At 40.8% G+C, this 21,106-nt stretch overlaps 1 protein-coding gene across 6 annotated transcripts; it reads left to right on the forward strand.

The window, feature by feature from the left end:
• The first annotated feature begins 1,373 nt into the window (after nt 1–1,373).
• On the forward strand, nt 1,374–11,451 carry syncrip (synaptotagmin binding, cytoplasmic RNA interacting protein). 6 transcript variants are annotated; one of them, XM_058755861.1, is made up of 12 exons: nt 1,374–1,575; nt 2,585–2,744; nt 3,482–3,600; nt 3,680–3,787; nt 4,483–4,596; nt 5,315–5,491; nt 5,715–5,850; nt 5,966–6,171; nt 6,500–6,649; nt 6,739–6,860; nt 7,760–8,295; nt 9,775–11,451. In XM_058755861.1, exons 2-12 carry the CDS (start codon nt 2,597–2,599, stop codon nt 9,801–9,803), a joined length of 1,845 nt encoding a protein of 614 aa, XP_058611844.1. In that variant the 5' UTR covers nt 1,374–1,575; nt 2,585–2,596; the 3' UTR covers nt 9,804–11,451. The 6 variants fall into 6 exon arrangements, with proteins under 6 accessions (XP_058611844.1, XP_058611845.1, XP_058611843.1 ...); XM_058755862.1 differs by having other exon boundaries at nt 9,778–11,451; XM_058755863.1 differs by having other exon boundaries at nt 1,376–1,575; nt 7,760–8,138.
• The last annotated feature ends 9,655 nt before the right edge of the window (nt 11,452–21,106 follow it).

A 21,106-nucleotide genomic window follows, 5' to 3' on the forward strand; every position in this document is an offset into this window, starting at 1 on the left:
AACTGCTCCTGTGCCGGTCGTTCTGATGCTCAGAGCTCTGTAGCGTCGACCAGACGGCAGCAGTTCAGAGCGAGTGTGCTGGACGTGAGGGTCCAGAGTGATTTCAGCCCTTTTGCTCACTCTGGATGAGTACAGTTCTTGGAGAGTTGTACCAGCGATTCACTCAGCAGTCCGGACTACCCTCTGTAGTCTGAGGTCAGATTTGGTAGCTGAGCTGAACCAGACAGTTACTGAAGTGCAGAGGACAGATTCAGTGATGGTGGAGTAGAACTGATTCAGCAGCTCCTGTGGCAGGTTGAGCTTCCTCAGCTGGAGAAGGAACCTCTGCTGGGCCTTTTTAACAATAGAGTCAATGTGAGTGTCCCACTCCAGGTCCCGAGAGATGGTGGTCCAGGAACCTGAATGACTCCTCTGCAGTCACAGTGTGTTCAGGGGGTTTCTCCTGAAGTCCACGATCATCTCCACGTTATCAGTCTTTTCCCTTTTTTTGAAAGTCGCATGAAAAGACTATTGTGGCGTTATTCTTTTGCTATTTGAGCAAACGGAAATGCAAAACATATATCTGTGGTTCTCTCGCGTTCACTGCTCTTGAAGTTAACCCAGCTAATGATGACTTCTGCTGCTCAGAAACACGTCTCTCTTTTCTTAAATTAAACAGTATGTTACATACAGATAATTACATACAGAGACAAAACAAAGGAAAAGAAAAAAGACAGAGGTTTGGAAATTTTTAGTAAATTTTTGTTTGTGTAGGCTATATGAAATTTGACTAACAGAAAACATAAATTATGTAATATTTTCGTGTAGCCCATATCTTCTTTTAAGTGGTAAAATAATCAAACAAAATCTTTACAACAAAAAGAGAGGTCACTTACAAAATAAAATTGGACAAATATTAAAAATTCTGACTAAAATGTTACTGTATAAGTGCTTTGCCAAAACGAATGATTGAAGTCTGCTGAAAAATGTGAAAAGGCCATTCCAGGGTTGCCAGGTTTTCACAATTAAACCCGCACATTTGCTTCTCAAAACTAGCCCAATCGCGTTGGGGGGCGATAAAAATCGCCTTCCGGGGGGTAAGATACACGTTTTTTGGTAGGGTTCCCCTGGTAAAAATCTCATTTTAGGGGCTAAATATCACGTTATTGGGGTCGCTTCAACCCGCGGCAACAGTGATAATGTAGCCCAATTAAAGACCGCAGACTTGGCAACACCGATCCATTCTTCTGTTTCTGTTGTTTCTTCTTCTTCTTCTGATGTTTTCTGGTGGTTTTGGCAAACCAATTTAAAGGTGCATTACCGCCAGCTACTGATCTGGAGCGTGGAGTGAACATAGGTTTGATATGGACAGCGCTCGCGCTCGCGCTCCCGCCCCTGCAGGCCCGGCCCCTGATCGGCTGCGTCAGAAACCCCGTCGCGGCAGAGGCAGTTGATAGGGAGCACCGCGCGTGAGCAGCGCCGCCCGCCATTTTATATTATCGGGAATCAAGCGGAGCTCCGCCGGGGAGTCATTTACCGCCCCCAGAACACATATTCACACCGACAGACCCGAACAGACCCGCGGAACAGCGCCAGGTAAGCGTGACGCCGCTCCGGGCCGGATTCCGTGGCGTTTCGTGCCGCGGAGGCCTTGATTTTACCGGTGTTTGGAAACAATGTGCGGATCCCGCGGGGGGAGGGGGTTACCGGACACGTTAAACACGCTGACTATGCGAGAGCAGGCCTTCAGAACCGTTTAAACGCATAAAAACACGTACATCGTTTTGTTTTGTTAGTAATTACAGCGTGTGGCTGCACACTAAATGAACTGATGTTGTGTGAGTGCGTGAGTCACGCTGCTAAGTTAGCAGGCTAATGCTAATGAAGAGGCACGCGCCTGAATCGCATTTAACACGCTAAACTGTTTTTATCTCGCAGCTTTTCTGATTTTCTTCAGCTGTGTTGGTGGATAATGCGTTTACAGCACGTTTTGCGCAATGCGTTGTCGCCACGTAGTTCTTTAAAGAGTAATTCGCTCGGTGTGTGTCTGTGGAGGGCCTGTGCACACGCGCGTCAATACAGTCTTAACGTGTGTGTTCACGTATTACACACACACACACTCACACATATATATATACTCTGTAGATGCTGTTTAACATCAGTTCAGTCTGCAATCTGGGACTGATTTACACGAGCATCGTTCTGGAGTTCGCAGTGAACTAGTTCTCTCGTACTCTGTTTATTATAATGAAGATGAGCGAGGAACTGAAGCTTCACACGGCCTTGTGTTGAGCACATGGACCGCACTTGTTTACTGTGTTTGCTCACGCTGTGGATGCAGTAAACATGCTGGCTGGTTGTGGAGTGTGAGAGACTGTAGATGTTTTGGGGGGGCTGTTTGCTAGGATGCTTTATGCATGTATGATTGTGATGGGAAAAGGTCCAGCGCATTTGTATCACTGCATGCAGGTGAAAAAACAAAAAAAGACTGGATGATTTTTAGATTGCAATATGGAGGAACCCTATACATAAACTTGAATACCCACTTAATTTGTGTAACTGTCTACCAAAACCTGCAATAATTTGGCTTATTGCATTTGAACAGATTTCTGGAGACATGGCCACAGAACATATTAATGGGAATGGTACAGAAGAACCAATGGACACGTCTGCTGCAGTTACCCATTCTGACCACTTCAACACTTTATTAGAAGCTGGTCTACCACAAAAAGTTGCTGAAAAGCTAGATGAAATTTACCTAGCAGGTAAGCCAAAACTTGAACCCTCCAAATTGACATTCATCATATTCAGTGCATGTTGAACTGTACGTGTCGTATGTTTTCTTGCATAGGGAATTGGCAGGTAATTAGCAACTTTGTGTGGTTTCACTGCAAAATGGGTACTGCAGCGTTAAATGATGCTGAATTGTAACGGCACGCCGACCCGCAGAAATAAAGGCTGGATTGAGCATGTCTGGTCCGATCCTGAGAGCAGCCTTTCTGGGGATTAGCTCTGCGCTGTTGAAGGGGGGTGGGCTGCCCCGGGGGACGCGGGCCAGCTGGGCATAAGCCGGGACAATGGAGGCAGCTGTCTAGAGCCGAGACAGGTGATGCTCCCTATGGCTTATCACTAACAGATGCTAATTACGAAGTGGGTAAGAGGGGCCGGGTGCTCCTGGGATAATCGTTATTACTGTATGAACGAGGTGCTGCTATTGACTCTGCATGCCTATTCAGGTGGTTTTTGTGGGGTTTACATAGTTGTGGAAAACCTGGAATTATTTGGATGATCAGACAGCAAAATACTCTTATCCCGTAATCACAAGCGACTGGTGAAGTCCCTAGCAGCGCTGAAGCCCTGTCCAAATGATGATACACATGAACTCTCTCTCTGAGTGACTCTGATGTGCAATCCACGAGCCTGACTGGACGGGTGGTAAAGACTCCTGCAGATCGTCACATCTCTCGGCTACGCTGAGGTTTCCCTGGTTTTCTCCCTGCAGGCCTTGTGGCGCACAGTGACCTGGATGAGAGGGCCATTGAAGCACTGAAAGAGTTCAATGAGGAAGGTGCACTGCAAGTCCTTGTCCAGTTCAAAGAGAGCGACCTATCCCATGTGCAAGTAAGTGCTCTGCTCTTTGAGTCAGTGTAGTGAAACGTGGGAAGGATTTACTAACTCGCTCTCGCTTGCGTTCACTCAGAACAAAAGTGCCTTTCTCTGTGGCGTGATGAAGACCTACAGGCAGAGAGAGAAACAGGGGACCAAAGTTGTAGATTCCACGAAAGGACCAGATGAAGCAAAAATTAAGGTGCGTTTGGGCTTTTTATTTAATATAAAGAGCCCTGCGATCTCCGCAACGTGGAAAACTGTTACAAAAACAGAATTTACAGTTTAAAGCGGATTTTGTCAAAGTTTGGATGAATTAATCAGAAATGTAACTTTAATGTGGCAGAAATGCATTACTATTGTTCAGTAGAATGAACATACTACTACCACTAAAATTAATATAACCTTATTGAAGGAATAATCATACAATGTTTCTTCCATGTTTAATTTTAATAGTAATTCCCTTTCATTTGCTAAAAATAATTTAATTTTCATTAATTAAAAGATGAATTACTGTTATGCCTTCATTTGATAACCAGAAAAATGTAAATGCAGAGTTTCTGAGACGCAAAACATTTCATAAGGGTATTGTAAGATGTGCTAAAACACAGAATTTAACAAAATATAAAACCAAAACATTTCACAGGCCCCAAACATGTCATTTTTGTTAAGCTTTTAAAAAGTTGATGATAAATTGTGTAAGTTTCATGATTTTAATTAGACATGCTTTTTAAATAACATTTTATTTTGACCTAAAAAAGTCCAGAAAAATTAAAATGGGGAGAAAAATCTGAATCCAGAAAAATAAAACGGAATTTGAGAAATTAAACAGATTGGCCCTAAACATTTCACTTCAGTGAAACGAGCACCTGTTGATTGATTTGGTCGTGTTTTCAGACTTTGCTGGAGAGAACAGGCTACACCCTTGATGTCACTACAGGTCAGCGCAAGTACGGCGGTCCTCCGCCAGAGTCCGTCTACACTGGTGCTCAGCCCACGGTCGGGACAGAGGTAATTCACATCACTCATGCTGTGATGCACTACATCAGCTGTCTTTAAAGGCTGTCCAAATGATGAGTTATGTACACTGTTCTGGAGTAACTTTGTTACGGTGACAGTTTACCGCTAAGATCTGACTCTACAGCCTCTCCACATTTAAGAGCATCTGGCTGCTGTAAAACCCAGCAGATGCTGCTGAGATGTTAGCAGGTACACCGAAATCTGTGTGGAGTTCAAACGCAGCATGCTAATGTTACTATCAGAAGCACCCCAACTGGATAATGCCTTTTCATCATCCCCATAATCCATTCTTGGCTGCTTAACAAATAAAATGAATGACCATACTGATTTGAGTTGATGTTTTATGTGAGAAGAAAAATATTTGAGGAAGACGCCACTGACCAGTCACACTTTTATTTAAGTATTATGCTATAGTTCTGTTTTTCAAATGAAAATGAGATATTGCTTTAGCAATTAGCTGAATTTTTCCAGTTAATGTTTTTCAAATAATTGTTTTTTTTGTTAACGATTACCCTGATCATAATCGGGCTTTATAGAGAGATTAATGAAAGACCTGAATCACCTTCCTGTTTTCAGATCTTCAGTGCATCTGCTTTTTCTTTTGATTAAATTAATGTTGTAGCCTCTGGAGTGTTTTAGTATGGCTGTAAGCTTTGGCTCTAACCTGTCAGACTGGCTCATTGACTTCTCCATTCTCTCCATACTGCAGATCTTTGTGGGGAAGATCCCGAGGGACTTGTTTGAAGATGAGCTCGTGCCTCTGTTTGAGAAGGCAGGGCCGATCTGGGACCTGCGTCTGATGATGGATCCTCTGAGCGGCCTGAACAGGGGCTACGCCTTCCTCACGTTCTGCACTAAAGAGGCTGCACAGGAGGCCGTCAAGCTAGTAAGACACTCGGATCATACAGTTCCATTCATGAGTGTGTACCTGCTGCTTCTGTCTTCAAGAATCAAACTAGATTCACAAGCATATCTCAGAATCACTCCAGAAAACCTTATTGGGGTCTTTGTGAAAAAATGTGGTTGGGTAGTGATAGACATGAGTGCAAGCGAGGCTTTACCAAGACAACAGTTGTTGAAGTATTCAATCCCTGTTTTTCTCCTCTCAGTGTAACAATCATGAAATTCGCCCGGGCAAACATATTGGCGTGTGTATATCAGTGGCAAACAACAGACTCTTTGTGGGCTCCATTCCCAAGAGCAAGACAAAAGAACAGATTGTTGAAGAGTTTTCCAAAGTCACAGGTGAGCTTTGCTTTGAAATGAGGATGCATTGCTGTGTCCTCTCAGCGTGCTTTGTTCTTTAGGGTTCTTTAAAGATTTTAAGATCTACATTTAATGTTCTTTCTCTTTTTCTCAGAGGGTCTTACTGATGTCATCCTTTACCATCAGCCGGATGATAAGAAAAAGAACAGGGGCTTCTGTTTTCTGGAGTACGAGGACCACAAAACAGCAGCACAGGCTCGACGGAGGCTCATGAGCGGGAAAGTGAAGGTCTGGGGCAATGTGGTCACCGTCGAGTGGGCCGACCCTATTGAGGATCCTGACCCGGAGGTCATGGCAAAGGTCAGAACATGATCCGATGCTAAACCACAAGGTGTTCTCTTTGGTGAAGGGGTTGTACTGAAAGACGATCACCTTCTCAGTTCCTGCTGAGATTCTCTTTCCACATTCTCTTCAGATAACACTGTTCTGAAGCAGTAGGCTTTATGCTGGCAGTTTACTGTCGACTGGACGTTGGTCAGCGTCTTCCTTCTGCTATGGGTGCACTGTTGATCAAAGTCTTGGGGTTTTCAACTGACCTAAATGCCAGACTGATATAACGGCGCTTATATTTAGGCCCCAGCTTCTCTTACAACTAGGGAGCTCATGTTGTCATCTCATCTGCTCCTAGGTGAAAGTGTTGTTTGTCAGGAACCTGGCAAACAGCGTCACAGAGGAAATACTTGAAAAAGCATTCGGCCAGTTTGGCAAACTGGAGCGAGTCAAGAAACTGAAAGACTACGCCTTCATTCATTTCGATGAGAGGGATGGAGCGGTCAAGGTAAGACGCTTTGGAACAAGTGTCCAGGTGCATGTTTCTGGTTTTGTTGAGGGGTCGTTACAGTGGTGTGACGGTATGGATGTTTGCAGGCGCTGGCAGAAATGAACGGTAAAGATTTAGAGGGGGAGCACATTGAGATTGTGTTCGCCAAGCCACCCGACCAGAAGCGGAAAGAGAGGAAGGCGCAGCGTCAAGCAGCGAAGACGCAAATGTGAGTTTTGTGGGTTTACAGCAGTGGTGTCCAGCACTGCTCATGAAGGGCAGCTATGCTCAAGACGTCCGGTCCAACTCTTATGCAGCACACTTATGCCTTGTCCAAATACCCACACTTGTGCTCTTGGCCACCTGACAGCGCGTGCACGTGCCAGGAAGTAAGAGTGCAAGACTGTCCCAAGTCTTAAACATGCCGAAGTGTAGTGCCCTTAACCCACACTAAATCCAAAACCACTCCGGACTGCTATTCGAGGCTTAGTCATGCATGTTTTGAAATAAGTTGTGAGACTTTTTGTTGAGATCTCGCAAGAGGTCACAGATGCCTTTCCAATGCAAGTTAAATATTATTATTATTATTATTATAATAGTTTTTCTACCAAATTAAATGTAATATCTAACTAAGTTGCACGTTTTATTGGTGCAATGAGGAGTAGTGGTAATATTTTTGTACAACATTTGCAACTGCTTTACGTCACTTAATTAGAAGCACCACAAATTAAATTGTCATCTGTTATAGGGACTACTAAACAGACATTTAGAAGTTGATTTTTAAAATGCAAAGCACAGCTAAAGCTATTGCATTTTTACAACACTATAAGTGTGTCCCATCAGGAAATAAGTTAGACACACTTGTGGTCTTCATCCTCACTTGGGCCAAATACAGGAAATGCGTCATAAGTATTCAAGTGCAATGACGGCAAGTGTGTGTATTTGGACAGGGCATCGGTGTTTTGAGTCATCCTGAACACCCTGATAGCTCAGGCAGGTGTGTTTGGTTAGGGTTGGAGCTGGACTCTGCAGCCCTCCAGGAGCAGACGCTTTACAGCTCTGTCTCCGAGGCGAGCGATCTCAGAGCGGCTTGTTTCATGTAAACATCCCTGTGCTCTTCTCTCCCAGGTATGACGATTACTACTACTATGGGCCTCCTCAAATGCCGCCTCCTGCCAGGGGCCGGGGCAGGGGTGCCAGTCGGGGCGGTTACTCCTACCCGCCAGACTATTACGGCTACGAAGATTACTACGATTATTATGGTTACGATTACCATAACTACAGGGGCGGCTACGACGACCCGTACTTCGGCTATGATGACTTCCAGGCGCCCGCTCGAGGCAGAGGGGGGCGCGGCGGGGCTCGAGGTGGGACGTCTCCCGCGCGCGGCAGAGGGGCCAGCGCTCCACGGGGCCGGGCGGGCTTCCCGCAGCGCGGCGGAGGGCCAGGGGCCAGCAGGGGCCCACGCGGAGGAGCCAGAGGCGGGGTTCTGCCGAGAGGGCGCGGGGTACGTGGTGTTCGGGGTGGACGCGGTGGAAATGTAGGAGGCAAGCGCAAAGCCGATGGCTACAACCAGCCAGATTCCAAACGGCGCCAGACCATTAATCAGAACTGGGGCTCGCAACCCATTGCACAGCAACCCTTGCAAGGTGGCGATCATTCTGGTAACTATGGTTACAAATCTGACAACCAGGAGTTTTATCAGGATTCTTTTGGGCAACAGTGGAAGTAGAGAATGTAGGGCTCTTTTGTTTTGTTTTCAATAAAAAAAAACCAACAAAAAAAAAAAACAAACAAACCTTTTTATAGAGACTTGATTGGCCCTCAAATCCATTAAAGGTTGCCTCTCTCCTCTTCCCGGCGGGTTTTCTTGTACATATTTTAAGAATCCGCTTGGACTCGATCAGTAGTCACTCCCACCTGCTTCTGCCGAACTGTTTTTGTTTTATGTTTTGTTTGGAAGTCGTTTCCTACTTTTTAAAATCGGGATTGAAATTTTTAAATTTGCAATTTTGTGCTCAACCTGTCTATTTGGCTATATAGTACCATGTATGTTCATAGGAATTTTGCTCTTCATGTCTTAAGTAGGTAACAGCAACAAAAAAGGAAAAGAAAAAAACAAAAAAAAAAACAGTGTCTCCTAAACTTGTATTCAAGAAGAAAAAAGGAAAAAGAAAAAAAAAAATTGCTATTTGTATGTTACAAAAGATAATGCTAGTCAAATAGCTTGTCTTGTTTTTGGGGAAAACGATTTAAAAAAAGAAAAGAAAAAAGGACTTTGATCCTAATTTTTGGCTTTACATTTTGGCTTGTATTCTTTGCTGTTTGTCTGCTTGAATAAACATACACGCACCAGTGTACAAAAACTCAAATTGTGTTTCAAATTCATGTTTCGGCAAATTCTCTCTTCAAATTGCCTACAAATTTATGGCTCCTTGTGGAAGAAAAAGGACTAAAGGTTTGCCTGTAGACATGTGCTGCTACCTCACTCTGCATGCCTTCAAATTGATATCACCAAGTTGAAGTCCGCATCCTCTCCACTCAAGCTTTGTGTAAATACATACCCCATTTCACACAATCTCCTCCACTGAGAGGCTTTTCTTTACTCCGATTCACTGCCATTGCAATTTTTGGGAACCTTCTCTCCTGAGATCCCCTTCAATGGGGTTTTGTTAGAGAAACTCCACGAGGACAGAGGCTAAACTCGATGATAGCCACAGAAAGCACAATTTGACGCAAAGCGGCGTGTCCAGACGAGGCGTCTTTGTCGCTGGAAGCTCTAACTCTCTTTGCCCTTGCACGTTTGTCCCAAATTTGAGCCACTGTGGGAAGCTACCATGCATGACTCTCTTTTGCTTTCCTTCTTTCGTGTCTGTGCAACTTTCCCACCCCCTTCAGATCACCTAATTCCTGTCGCTTAGATCCGAGCCACTGTTGTGCTCGTTTCTCTCGGGCTCCTTACACGTGTGCATGCCAAACCTAGGGTGTCGTCGGTAGTCTAGTGAATGCATTTTGCTTCGTCTCTCTTTCTTTGACATCTTCTTTGCGGTCGTTTGTGTCCTTGTGTGATTTTTCTTTTTCCTTTTGTGTTGTATTCATTGTTAACGCTCCTCTAATTTGTGTTCCTTTTGTTACCTGGCTAGCAGGGAAAAGGGGTCGAGGCTGGTCCTGACATGTCCCAGTGAAGACTGACTAGCTCAGTGGGCTCACGCCAGGTGCTGCCAGCGGATGTGATGGTAAGGTCCGTTCCACGGTCCAGCTCGGGTCCTGCCTTACGGAAGCATATCTTCTCCCTGTCTGCCTCCAAGATTGCCATCAACGCAAAGTCACGATTAGACGTGTGTGGACTCTTCTTTGTGTATTGTTTTCTTTTGTTTTTGTATTTAAATTTTTATTTTATTTTAAAGTTTATATAAGAATGTCCCAGAACCCTTGTGTCATGAGAGAAAATGCCATTTACCGTTACTTCTGGAGGTCGAAGTAGCCCAAAGGAGTTTTATCCTTAACGTTACATGTATTTTGCACTTTGTAGATGTTTGAAGTGGCTTGGAGGAGCTTGATGCTGTTGTATATTTTTGTGCATTTTTAACTGCAGCTTATCATGTGGACACACATGTTAAGCTTGTATTTGAGTCTTGCCTCTTATTTTTTTCCTCCTTCCGTTGTTACAACCTGGCGTGACTGACCAGGCATTCCAGGTAAAATGGTTCTTTTCAGAACCTTTTTTTTTTTTTTTTTTTGGAAAGGGTTGGTTAACTACCTCATCCTGGAGGCTGAAACTGCCCTATCTGTACTGTACATACGGAGACTTAATGCAAGCAGGGCTTTTTATATTCAACTTATGCACAAGGGCAACATCAGAGCCAATGTACCTAGTGTATTATAGTCCTTTTGTAATAATGCTGAACAGTCAGACTGGGCATGTGAATGACACTCATGTGATGAGTCTAAAGAAGCCTTGCCTTCGTCAGTCTGAGCTGAGCGAGACGCCTGCCTCTGAGGATGTAGTTACAGCTCGTGAGACAGGTGATGAGGACATTACTTGTTTGTAAAAGCTTGAACTTGAGGAAGAAGCTACTTTGAGAAGCTTTAGCTGTGTTTCTCAGACCCTCGCCCCAAATGAATTTTTTAAATCCTTTTTTGTTTTAAGAACATGCTGGCCACATTGATGGCTGCTTGATCAATTTTGAAACCAACACCATCCCTTTTGTGAACTACATGCTGCCTAGGCAAGCACAGTTCACCGTTTTTAAAGGTAAGTCCAGAGCACCGGTCTGATAGCCGCTGCTTCCTCGTTCTCTCGGCGGAGGCGGTTAGGCTGGACTGGCTGACAGGAGATCAGCTGGGATCGATCTCTGTACTTAGGCTTTGCTCCATCTCCATCCCTGGTGCTGATTGTGAATCAGACTGGACTGGTGAGAGCGGCTCTGATTATGTCATTACCCATTCGGTCTGTAATAAGAGTTGTGCTCAGGGCAGGCAGGACGTATGATGTCATTGAACTGGGCACACCATAGCTGCCTTTTCATCACATTTGATGTGATGGATTATTAAGATATGCATCGTTTTGGGCATGTTATCGGTAACTTTAATTCTCTTATGCGCTCGAACAGGGTTTATACATTTTTAAAGGGATTCTGTTGATGTTTCAGTTTCTTTTTTTGCCTCTTTAAAAGTATTGACTGGATTTTGAATATGACTGACTCCACAATTATTTCTGTATCACCATCAGACCATTTTTTATAAAAAATGGTGTTTTAAAGTACTGCTGCATAACAAGTGTTTTTGCATTCCTGCAAATAAATTTTGTAAAACTAAAACGTGTGGCCTTGATGCTTTTCTGTCTCCAGAGTGCTTTTCACGGTATAATCCTCACCTTGTGAACATCTAGAGTTTAATCAATGGCGTTAGGTAACATTTGAATATACATGACTTTAGTGTTTAAGTTTAAATGCATTTAAAAAGCCGCTAATTTTGATTACTTTATCACTTCATGACCACATTTTACTTTCAAGTCTGGTTTTGCATGCTCTATCATTTTTACCACCATTGCATTGTTTTTTTTTTTTTTTTTACTGACCAGTATTGGTCAAACTGTCGATGTCTGTCTAAAGAGCTCTGCATATTCAGTGGTTGTGTTAGTCACTAAAATATTATACAAACTGTCCCAACATCACGGTTTTTGTCAAATGAATATACCATTTCACAGTATCTTAATTATTCCTACACTAATTTAGCAGAAGCATTTTACAAAATTATACATATAAAGTGCATCACAACGGATCTGTCATGAAAGCAATAATGCTCATAGTGCATGATGACCAGGCCGTTGTGTGAATGGAGAACAGAAAAGGAGTGAACACAGAACCTTGAGGAACGCCAGTGATTCGCTGATGTGGCTCAGATAACCCTCCACTCCAAGAGACCTGTGAAGATCTACTGTACCTTTGATGCTCAAGTCAGAGAGGGTAGACAGGAGGATCTGCTGGTCTACAGTGTGAAAGGCCATAGACAGGTCATGTAGAATGAAGACATGATTTGGTGTTTGATCTGGCCAGTTTAAGAGGCTCCACAATAGACGGCAGTTTTGGAACTTGCTTTATTTAGTCATGCTCAGTGGTTCCACATGAATTAAGTTACACAAACATGATTTGTTAGCATAACTTAATTGCAACTGAAGTTTTTTTTTTTAAGTGACCCAGTTATTTAAGGTTGAGTTTATAAAATGATATCTTAATGTTGTACTTTTCGTAAACTGTTTCCAAAACTAACTTTTCTTTTTTTGAGACAATTGGCACAAAAAAACACAAAACGCTCTCTTTGTGTTATGGCGACATCATGTGGTCAACATGTGAATGTGACAAGTGATTGTAAATCATTAAAGTTGGAAGTGGGACGTTTTAACCCGAATGTCTCGAACGCAGAACAAGACCTTCACCATTCATGATTACAGCAGGTGTGTTTGATTAGGGATGAACCCAAACTCTGCTGGACAGTGGCCTTCCAAAACTTCCCAGGCTCAGTGCTGCTGTCAAAGGCCATCTGAAATTCATGTCCATTTCAGTTCAGTTTTTCACTCAGACTGTAATGCTGATGGTATCATATAAAACATATGTAGTAGAGTCTGGCACTAGCAACATCAAAGTTATGGGTTCAATTCCCAGGGAACGCATGAACAGGGTTGGGAAGGTTATTTCACATTACAACATACATGCTTTAAAAAGCAATTTGTAACATATTTTGTTAGATTACTTAAGTTTAGTAACTTAATCTAAATACTTTGAAATACTTAAGGTAAGGGGCTTATTAACTTCGATGTTAACCATCTCTAAATAAAAATGATGTCCACCAAACAGAGGACTTGGTTTGTCTATATCTTTAGAAAACAATGCTTTCGTATTTATTTGCTGAATTTAGTACTTATTACAGATACATAAATAAGGATGTCGTCCATGCATTTTTGGTTAATTTGGTTCAAAATCATTTAAATGTGAAGCTGTTCTTGGACATTGCAAACAAAAATAAAAAATACAAGACTACCACGCAAAAACGTTTGTTTATTCAATACAAACAGGTGTTTACTATTCTACATCATCTTACGATTCCAAGTGTCAGAACGCTAACATTATTAAAACCCCACATTTGAGCGTTTACCACGTTACTGCAGACTATTTGGGAAAGTGATTTTGCCTTTAATCTTTGAAACAACAGGAAGAAACGTAACATAACGATTTCTAGTGGTGCAAGCACATTTTGAGGGGGGCTGGTGCCACCCCGTGACCTCAGTTTGGTTCACTAGCTACACAATCATGGGGAAGACTGCTGATCTGACAGTTGTCCAGAAGACAATCATTGACACCCTTCACAAGGAGGGTAAGCCACAAACATTCACTGCCAAAGAAGCTGGCTGTTCACAGAGTGCTGTATCCAAGCATGTTAACAGAAAGTTGAGTGGAAGGAAAAAGTGTGGAAGAAAAAGATGCACAACCAACCGAGAGAACCGCAGCCTTATGAGGACTGTCAAGCAAAATCCATTCAAGAATTTGGGTGAACTTCACAAGGAGTGGACTGAGGCTGGGGTCAAGGCATCAAGAGCCACCACACACAGACGTGTCAAGGAATTTGGCTACAGTTGTCGTATTCCTCTTGTTAAGCCACTCCTGAACCACAGACAACGTCAGAGGCATCTTACCTGGGCTAAGGAGAAGAAGAACTGGACTGTTGCCCAGTGGTCCAAAGTCCTCTTTTCAGATGAGAGCAAGTTTTGTATTTCATTTGGAAACCAAGGTCCTAGAGTCTGGAGGAAGGGTGGAGAAGCTCATAGCCCAAGTTGCTTGAAGTCCAGTGTTAAGTTTCCACAGTATTTGGCCAATCACAACGCACTGTATAGCTGGCCAATCAGAACACTTCTTAGAAAGATGAGCTTTGTAAAAATGATGCTTTTCAGAAAGGCAGGGCATAGGAGCAACAATAATGTACAATATGTGGAAAATAATGTGTTTTTTGAACCTTAAACCACATAAACACATTGCATTACACCAAATAATGTTATTTTTAGCAACTCATATGACCCCTTTAAAATGATTAACATGCACAAGCTAGGCAGAGTTTCTATTTATAACACGTGTTTAAAGGGTTCCGCAATGTAGCCAATCACAGACTCAGCTGTTGATTTCTGGAATGCAATGGCCAATCAGAGGTGATGAAGTTAGAATCCACTCACAGCAGTGCTGAAATTGCGTGCTCACTTTAATACGGGAAGTGTAGACATCTTGAAAGATTCATTGTGCATATGTTCATTGTGTTATACCAGAGCTTTATGAGATCGCGATGAACTGAGATGTCATCTTTTAGTGATAATAAAGGAAGCTGCTCGCATTCTGCCTAACTATGCTGGCAGCAGCCCATGCTTGCTTTTCTGTTACAAATACCAGTGTTTGTGAATGCTGGTGCTTAGCATAAATAACAAATATTTTATCGGGAGCGTTTATGCTGGGATGTTGTGGAGCTTAGAAGACCATTTCATGTAAATTTCTTCGATGTAGGCTACTGCTGTTTATTTAGCTAAACTTCTGACAATTTCATGTGTCGCACTTTATTAGTGTCTGTTATGTTGATAACTTGCAGATCTGATATGTTTTAATCAAAATTTTGATAAATACATACTTATTATTAATATTTCCAAAATGTCCCCTGATCTTGAAATCATCATGATGGCAGCCTCCATTTTAGAAAAGTATGGATTTAGGCTGAATTGTCTGGTTTTACTGTCTTTCCTGGTAACAACACAAACTCTATAGTAATAGTGTTACTTCAGAATGACAGACATACAGTAAGTGGCTGTGTCACCAGTGTTTGACTTAAATTATTTAAAAATCAAAATGTTCTTAAGCTTTCATTTTAATGGATATAACATATTAAACTAATTTTAAATGCATAGCAATATATTATATTAGAAAGTTGAGACACCCTTTACTGTATACAGTAACAGTTCAATCATAGGAAATAAAATGCATACAGAGGCTGTGTGTGTTTGTGTACTGGTATTACCTACCAAATGTCCCCACAAGTAGTAATAACAGTATATTATAACCTTATGGGAATATCTTTTAGGTCCCCATGATTTAATGAATGGTTGAAAATGTAAAAATGCAGAAAGTTTCGAGTGAAGCGTAGGTTTAGAGGTAGGGTTATAGAATATACAAGTATGTTATTATTACATATTGTTATTTTTACTGTTATGTTTACATTTGTACTGTTTGCCATATATTTTCTAGTGTTAAATATTTGTTTCTATTTTGTTTAACTGAATCTGAATTAAATAAAGCAAATAAATGTATTATTAAACTGTAATTATTTAAAATTGTAATTTTGTAATTTATTACATTTGCTATAAATGGTTATCCAGCTTTAGAGCATTAAGAATGGGTGTCTCAACTGTACCATGCTACTGTTTCAACTCTACACCATATACAGTTGAGACAAAAATGCACCTCACGTTTATGAGCTAATTGTGGAAAATATAAACTACTTATGGCTATTATCAATTGATGATATTTTAGTACACAAGCAAAAGAAATATCATGTGAAAAATCACTTCAGTTCAGCATCTAGTTTTTGTGTAGTGATGAATAAAGCAGAAAGTGTCTCTGCTGTACTCAGTCTACCCCTACGACTTATCCAAGAGAACCGGTTGAATATCAATAGACAGATAGATAGATTCGTTTATTTGTCCTCAAAGAAGGAATTCATTTTCACAGAAGGTGCATATGGAACACAAGGACAACTACACACACTTATCACAATACAACCACAAACAGTTATGTCCCCCCCCCCAAAAAAACCCTAAAGAAATGGACCTAATACACATCCCTGGGGGCCGCCAGTATTAAGAACGACGGTGGGTGATAATGAATTGTCCACTTTTACCACTTGAGGCCTATTAGACAGAAAAATATAAATCCAGTGAATTAATGGTGATGGAACTTGCAGGCCCTGTAATTTCTTAATTACCTGATGACGCTGAATTGAATTAAAGGCAGAACAAAAATCAATAAAAGGAAGTCTAGTATAATTTCCAGGGGTGTCCAAGTGTTGAAGCAAACAATGCAGAAGACAAGCCACTGCATCATCTGTACCTCTTTTCTGCTTGTATGCAAATTGAAAAGAATCCAAAAATGGTGAAACATTATTATAAAAATTATATTTTGGACCAATTTCTCAAAACATTTCATTATGATTGAGGTTAACGACACTGGCCTGTAATGATTTAGTTCTGATGGATGTGATCTTTTGGGAACAGGAATGACAACTGATGATTTCCATATGACAGGTATTTTTGAAGTGCAGAGAGAACGAAGGACGAGAGGATGAAGAATAGGAGTTAATTCCAGGGCAGTTTTTCAAGACCCGACCAGGAATTCCATCCGGCCCAGGAGCCCTATTCGGCTTGCATTTAATGAGCTGGAAATAGACATCCTGCTTAGTTAAGAGGGACTCATAATCCAACTCTTGTGAAGGCATGGAATCCAAAAGGCTGTCACATTCTGCTGAAAAATCAGGTGTCAAAACGGGCATAGATATGATTAAGATTGATAGCAAAGGTGATAGGATCTGAAACACAAATAGGTTGTTTAATAGATTGTCCAGTAAGAGTCCTGACACGTTGAAAAGCCTGTTTAGTGTTCATCTAACACGTAAACAAACAAACGCACCGACCGTGCCATCGCAGCCAATGCATAAAAGTCATAAAAATTAGACCCACAGACCTCTACATCTTCAATTTACAGATTGTGAGTTAAAACCAGATCTAACATGTGGCCCAGTTTATGAGTGGGACTATTTACCCATTGCACCAAATCAAACTTCACTAGCACATTTCACTAGCCAGTTAACTTGTCACTTGTGCTTATTGTCTCTTTTCTTTCTTACATGCCATCATTTATTCCATCAAACAACTGTGGTAAGTTGGAATCAATCAAAGAACACGGGGAGTCAAATCATCTCCTGTTTTTGTTACTTGCACTGCTTGACATGTTTCGTGTAGCCTTCTCTGTCAGTGGCGAGGGTTTCACGTTGTAATAAATGCAGGGAATTAGGATGACAGAGAAGATTTCAGAATTAGAGACATGCATGCAAATTTAAACAAGGATAGTAAAGAAAACAAAAGGCTTTAGATATGGCTTTGCAATGTGACATGCTTAAAGAGCCCCCTACATTCATTGTTTCCGGTTACAGAGCCCTACAGCAGGGCGACTGGGTGACTATGAGGCAGCATAATCGCACCGCTCTTCTATTCTGATCAAAACATTATACAGGTTCTCCCTGAATTCTCCCAGAGAAATCTGATTAAAGTGCGGAACGTACGGAACATGAAAATAGAGACACCAGCCACCATAGTCCAATGTTTACCCGGAGCCAGAGCGCCTGACATCTTGGCAAATTTAAAAGTGCTGGCTAATGCTAAACGTAAATTCAGTAAGATTGTTATCCATTAATGATGTTCGACTTCGCGAGTTGGAGATCACTAAAAATAATGTTAAAGAGGTGTGTGAATTTGCAAATATGATGTCAGACACTGTAATATGCTCTGGTCCGCTCCCTGCTTACCGTGGCGACGAGATTCATAGCAGACTGTCGTCACTCAATGGCTGGATGTCTAAGTGGTGCCCGCAGAATAACATAGAATCTGCCTCAAAAACTTGTTCAGTTGTCTATGAAGCCTAAGTACTTGATCATACTTACCTGACTTCATGAATTTCTTACTTGCAAGACTGATACTATCAACAAGAAAATTATAACCATGCAACCATCTGCTACGGTATCGCATCAGCACTATAGACCCTCTGAAGAACAAGGGGGAGGGAATTAGTTAACAACAAGATGATCTTTAATCTCCCTTTTCTGTCAAAGATACTAGAAAAGGCAGTATCCTCTCAGCCATGTTCCTTCTTAAAGAAAGATGATATATGTGAGGATTTTCAGTCAGGATTTAGATCGTATCATAGTACTGAGACTGCTCTCATTAGAGTTACAAATGACCTGCTTCTATCATCTGATCGTGGTTGTATCTCTTTATTAGTGCTCCTGGATCTTAGCGCTGCGTTCGACACTATCGACCACAACACTCTTTTGAATAGACTAGAAAATTATGTTGGCATTAGTGGAAGCGCCTTAGCATGGTTCAAATCATATTTAGCTGACTGGTATTAATTTGTAGTAGTAAATGAGGGGATATATCAATATATCATATATATCAATCACAAGTGCAGTATGGAGTACCTCAAGGCTCAGTACTAGGGCCGTTACTTTTCACGCTTTACATGTTACCCTTGGGAGATATTATCAGGAGACATGGTGTTAGCTTTCACTGTTATGCTGATGATACTCAGCTCTATATTTCTTTGCGGCCCGGTGAAACATACCAATTTGCAAAACAGAATACATAGTTGATGTAAAAAAAAACTGGATGCCTAGTAATTTCCTACTACTAAATCCTGTAAAAACAGAGGCTTTCATTATTGGACCAAAAGCCTCTGCATTCAATAACCTAGAAAGAATACTTTATAACCCTTAGTAGCCACTCTGTCAAGCCTTTAAGACTTAGTTAGGAATATGTTTTCTCAAGACAGAATTGGCTATACCTATTGACCATCACATACATTTTAAAATCCTTTTAATTACTTATAAAACTCTAAATAGTTTAGCTTCTCAGTACTTGAGCAAGCTTTTATTGCATTAAAGCCCTTCACATATATTGTGGTCTCAAAATTCTGGCCAGTTGATAATACATAAGATATCAAAATTGACTGCGGGTGGTAGATCCTTTTTCTTATTTAGTACCCAAACTCTGGAACAGTCTTCTTAGCGTTGTTCAGGAAGGCAGACACACTCTGTTAGTTTACATCTAGATTAAAGACTCAACTTTTTAACCAAAACCAGGAACACTTCCCATAAGACCCGATGTACTTGTGTTAAGTGGCTTAAATCTCCTTTGTGTTTTCCTTTTTTTCTTGTTAAATTTAACTTTTGTTTCATCCCTCAGGCTTATAAATAAACAAAAGAAAGCTTTTTATGATGCATTATGATGAATTATTCAAAGCTGTTTAACCTTGTGATTGTGCTTTTTTCTACGTATATAATCTCACACTATGATGTACGCAAACCCATGCTATTTCTGTTTTCATCATTATGATTGTTCATCGTTAAAGATACAACCATCTTTCCCTGATCTTGTATCACTAACACTCATAGCATCACTAACTGGGCAACACTACCTAGTATGGTTTTCCTCAGCCTTTGCAATGTCTACACAAAGGAATTGTCAGGCAGCTGTTGATTTAGCGGTCGAAGACTGTTGATTTTATACTTGAAAAATGTAAGTATTACTACTTAAAAAATTAAGATTACAATATAATGAACTGCATAGCTCACACTTGTTCAGTCATATTTCAGTCCCCCAGAGTTTTTAAAGTAGTGGTTTACCAAAATTAATTGTTCGAATACTTTGGTATATGCCCATTATAATGAATAAAATAATTGAATTTTAATAATTTTTAGCAAAAATAATATCTTATATCTACATTAAACCAAGCGTGCCATGTCCCTGAGGCACTTCACTGAGTTTGTACTTAGAAAATTATTTTAAAAATGTGCATAGTTTCTATAATTTTTGGCAATAATGTAAGCATTTATTTGTTTGTTTCTTTTGAAAAATATTTTTCTAAACAAATGCAAGATATAAAAAAACAAACAAAAAAACAGACTTTAAAGTTTTGTCCCTCAGTCTGAACTCAACCCCGTCACACTACCATTCTATGCCCATAATAATTTAGACTCTGCTCAGATATGACATAATTTACCAGAAATGACATAATTCAGGTCTCGTTAATAGTGGTGCAGAAAATGGTTAGTATTATCAAACTTTTCATTCATATTTGTGAGGCGTATTATTGTCAGGGAGGGTACGATCAAGCTTAACAACTCAACCTCATCACATAAAATTAAGTAATTTTATATTTTCAACATTTACTTTAATCCATAAGTATATACAATGTACTTATTATATTGCTGCCATATACGGTCTACTCTTCTAGACTACGTGAGCAGCTGTGGCCATTTTGAGTGACAAACCACAACCCCGTCACAAATATATGTATTTCTCATCGTTACGGGGTTGTAAACTTTTACTTCCTTTATTGATATTTTTAATTTAAAAAAGTAGTTATGTTTCAGTAAATATATACTTCCCAAAATCATGACAACTCATATTTTTGTTATAAATAGAATGTTTGATATAATATGTGTACATCAGAAAATGCACCCACGTTTGCAGCACAAAGACAATGTTGGCCATGCAGATATGTTGACCCAGAAAGGAGACAATATGAACGAGAAAACCAAGAATTAAAAGTGAAGGCAATGTATCCCTTCAAATGTGTTACAGTCTTCAACCCCGCCACACCTCGTCACATTAACAGTTTTGAGAAAAATAGGAAAGACAATTAAGAATGAAAGCATTTCTTGCTGACCATCTGACACTTTAAGGACTAAAACAACAAAATGCGTCTCAAACAGCTGCTTAGCTCCCGAGCTAGTTCAATTCAATTCAATTCAAGTTTATCTGTATAGCATTTTCACAATACAAATCCTTGCAAAGCAGCTTTACAGGGAATTAAGTTTCTACAATATGTTAGTAGTAGCTTATCAGTGGTGACTATGTCAGGTTGATGTACATATGGCAGAAATGTACGGTAAAATCAGTTAATGACGTAATCAGACAGACGATGAACACTATTAACAGCAATGATTATGTTGCAATCAAACTTATAGCAAAATTTGGTAGTTCTGCGTGCTGTTTCAGGGTTGGCATCATCTGAGGTCCTCTGAGGGGTTGACATCATCTCTTCTCAGGTGTTCTGGATCCAGACTGAAGCTTGTGTACTTCCTAATTACCACGGGATGTTAACGATGGCA

The sequence above is a fragment of the Onychostoma macrolepis genome, chromosome 20, assembly GCF_012432095.1.
Source record: "Onychostoma macrolepis isolate SWU-2019 chromosome 20, ASM1243209v1, whole genome shotgun sequence".
NCBI lineage: Eukaryota > Metazoa > Chordata > Actinopteri > Cypriniformes > Cyprinidae > Onychostoma > Onychostoma macrolepis.

Excerpts from the sequence above, each read along its gene's own strand:
- syncrip (XM_058755860.1), top strand. The coding sequence starts at position 2,597 with ATGGCCACAGAACATATTAATGGGAATGGTACAGAAGAACCAATGGAC. Across the intron at positions 3,601-3,679 it reads GCGACCTATCCCATGTGCAA|AACAAAAGTGCCTTTCTCTG; the intron begins GTAAGTGCTCTG and ends GCGTTCACTCAG. Across the intron at positions 6,650-6,738 it reads AGAGGGATGGAGCGGTCAAG|GCGCTGGCAGAAATGAACGG; the intron begins GTAAGACGCTTT and ends GGATGTTTGCAG.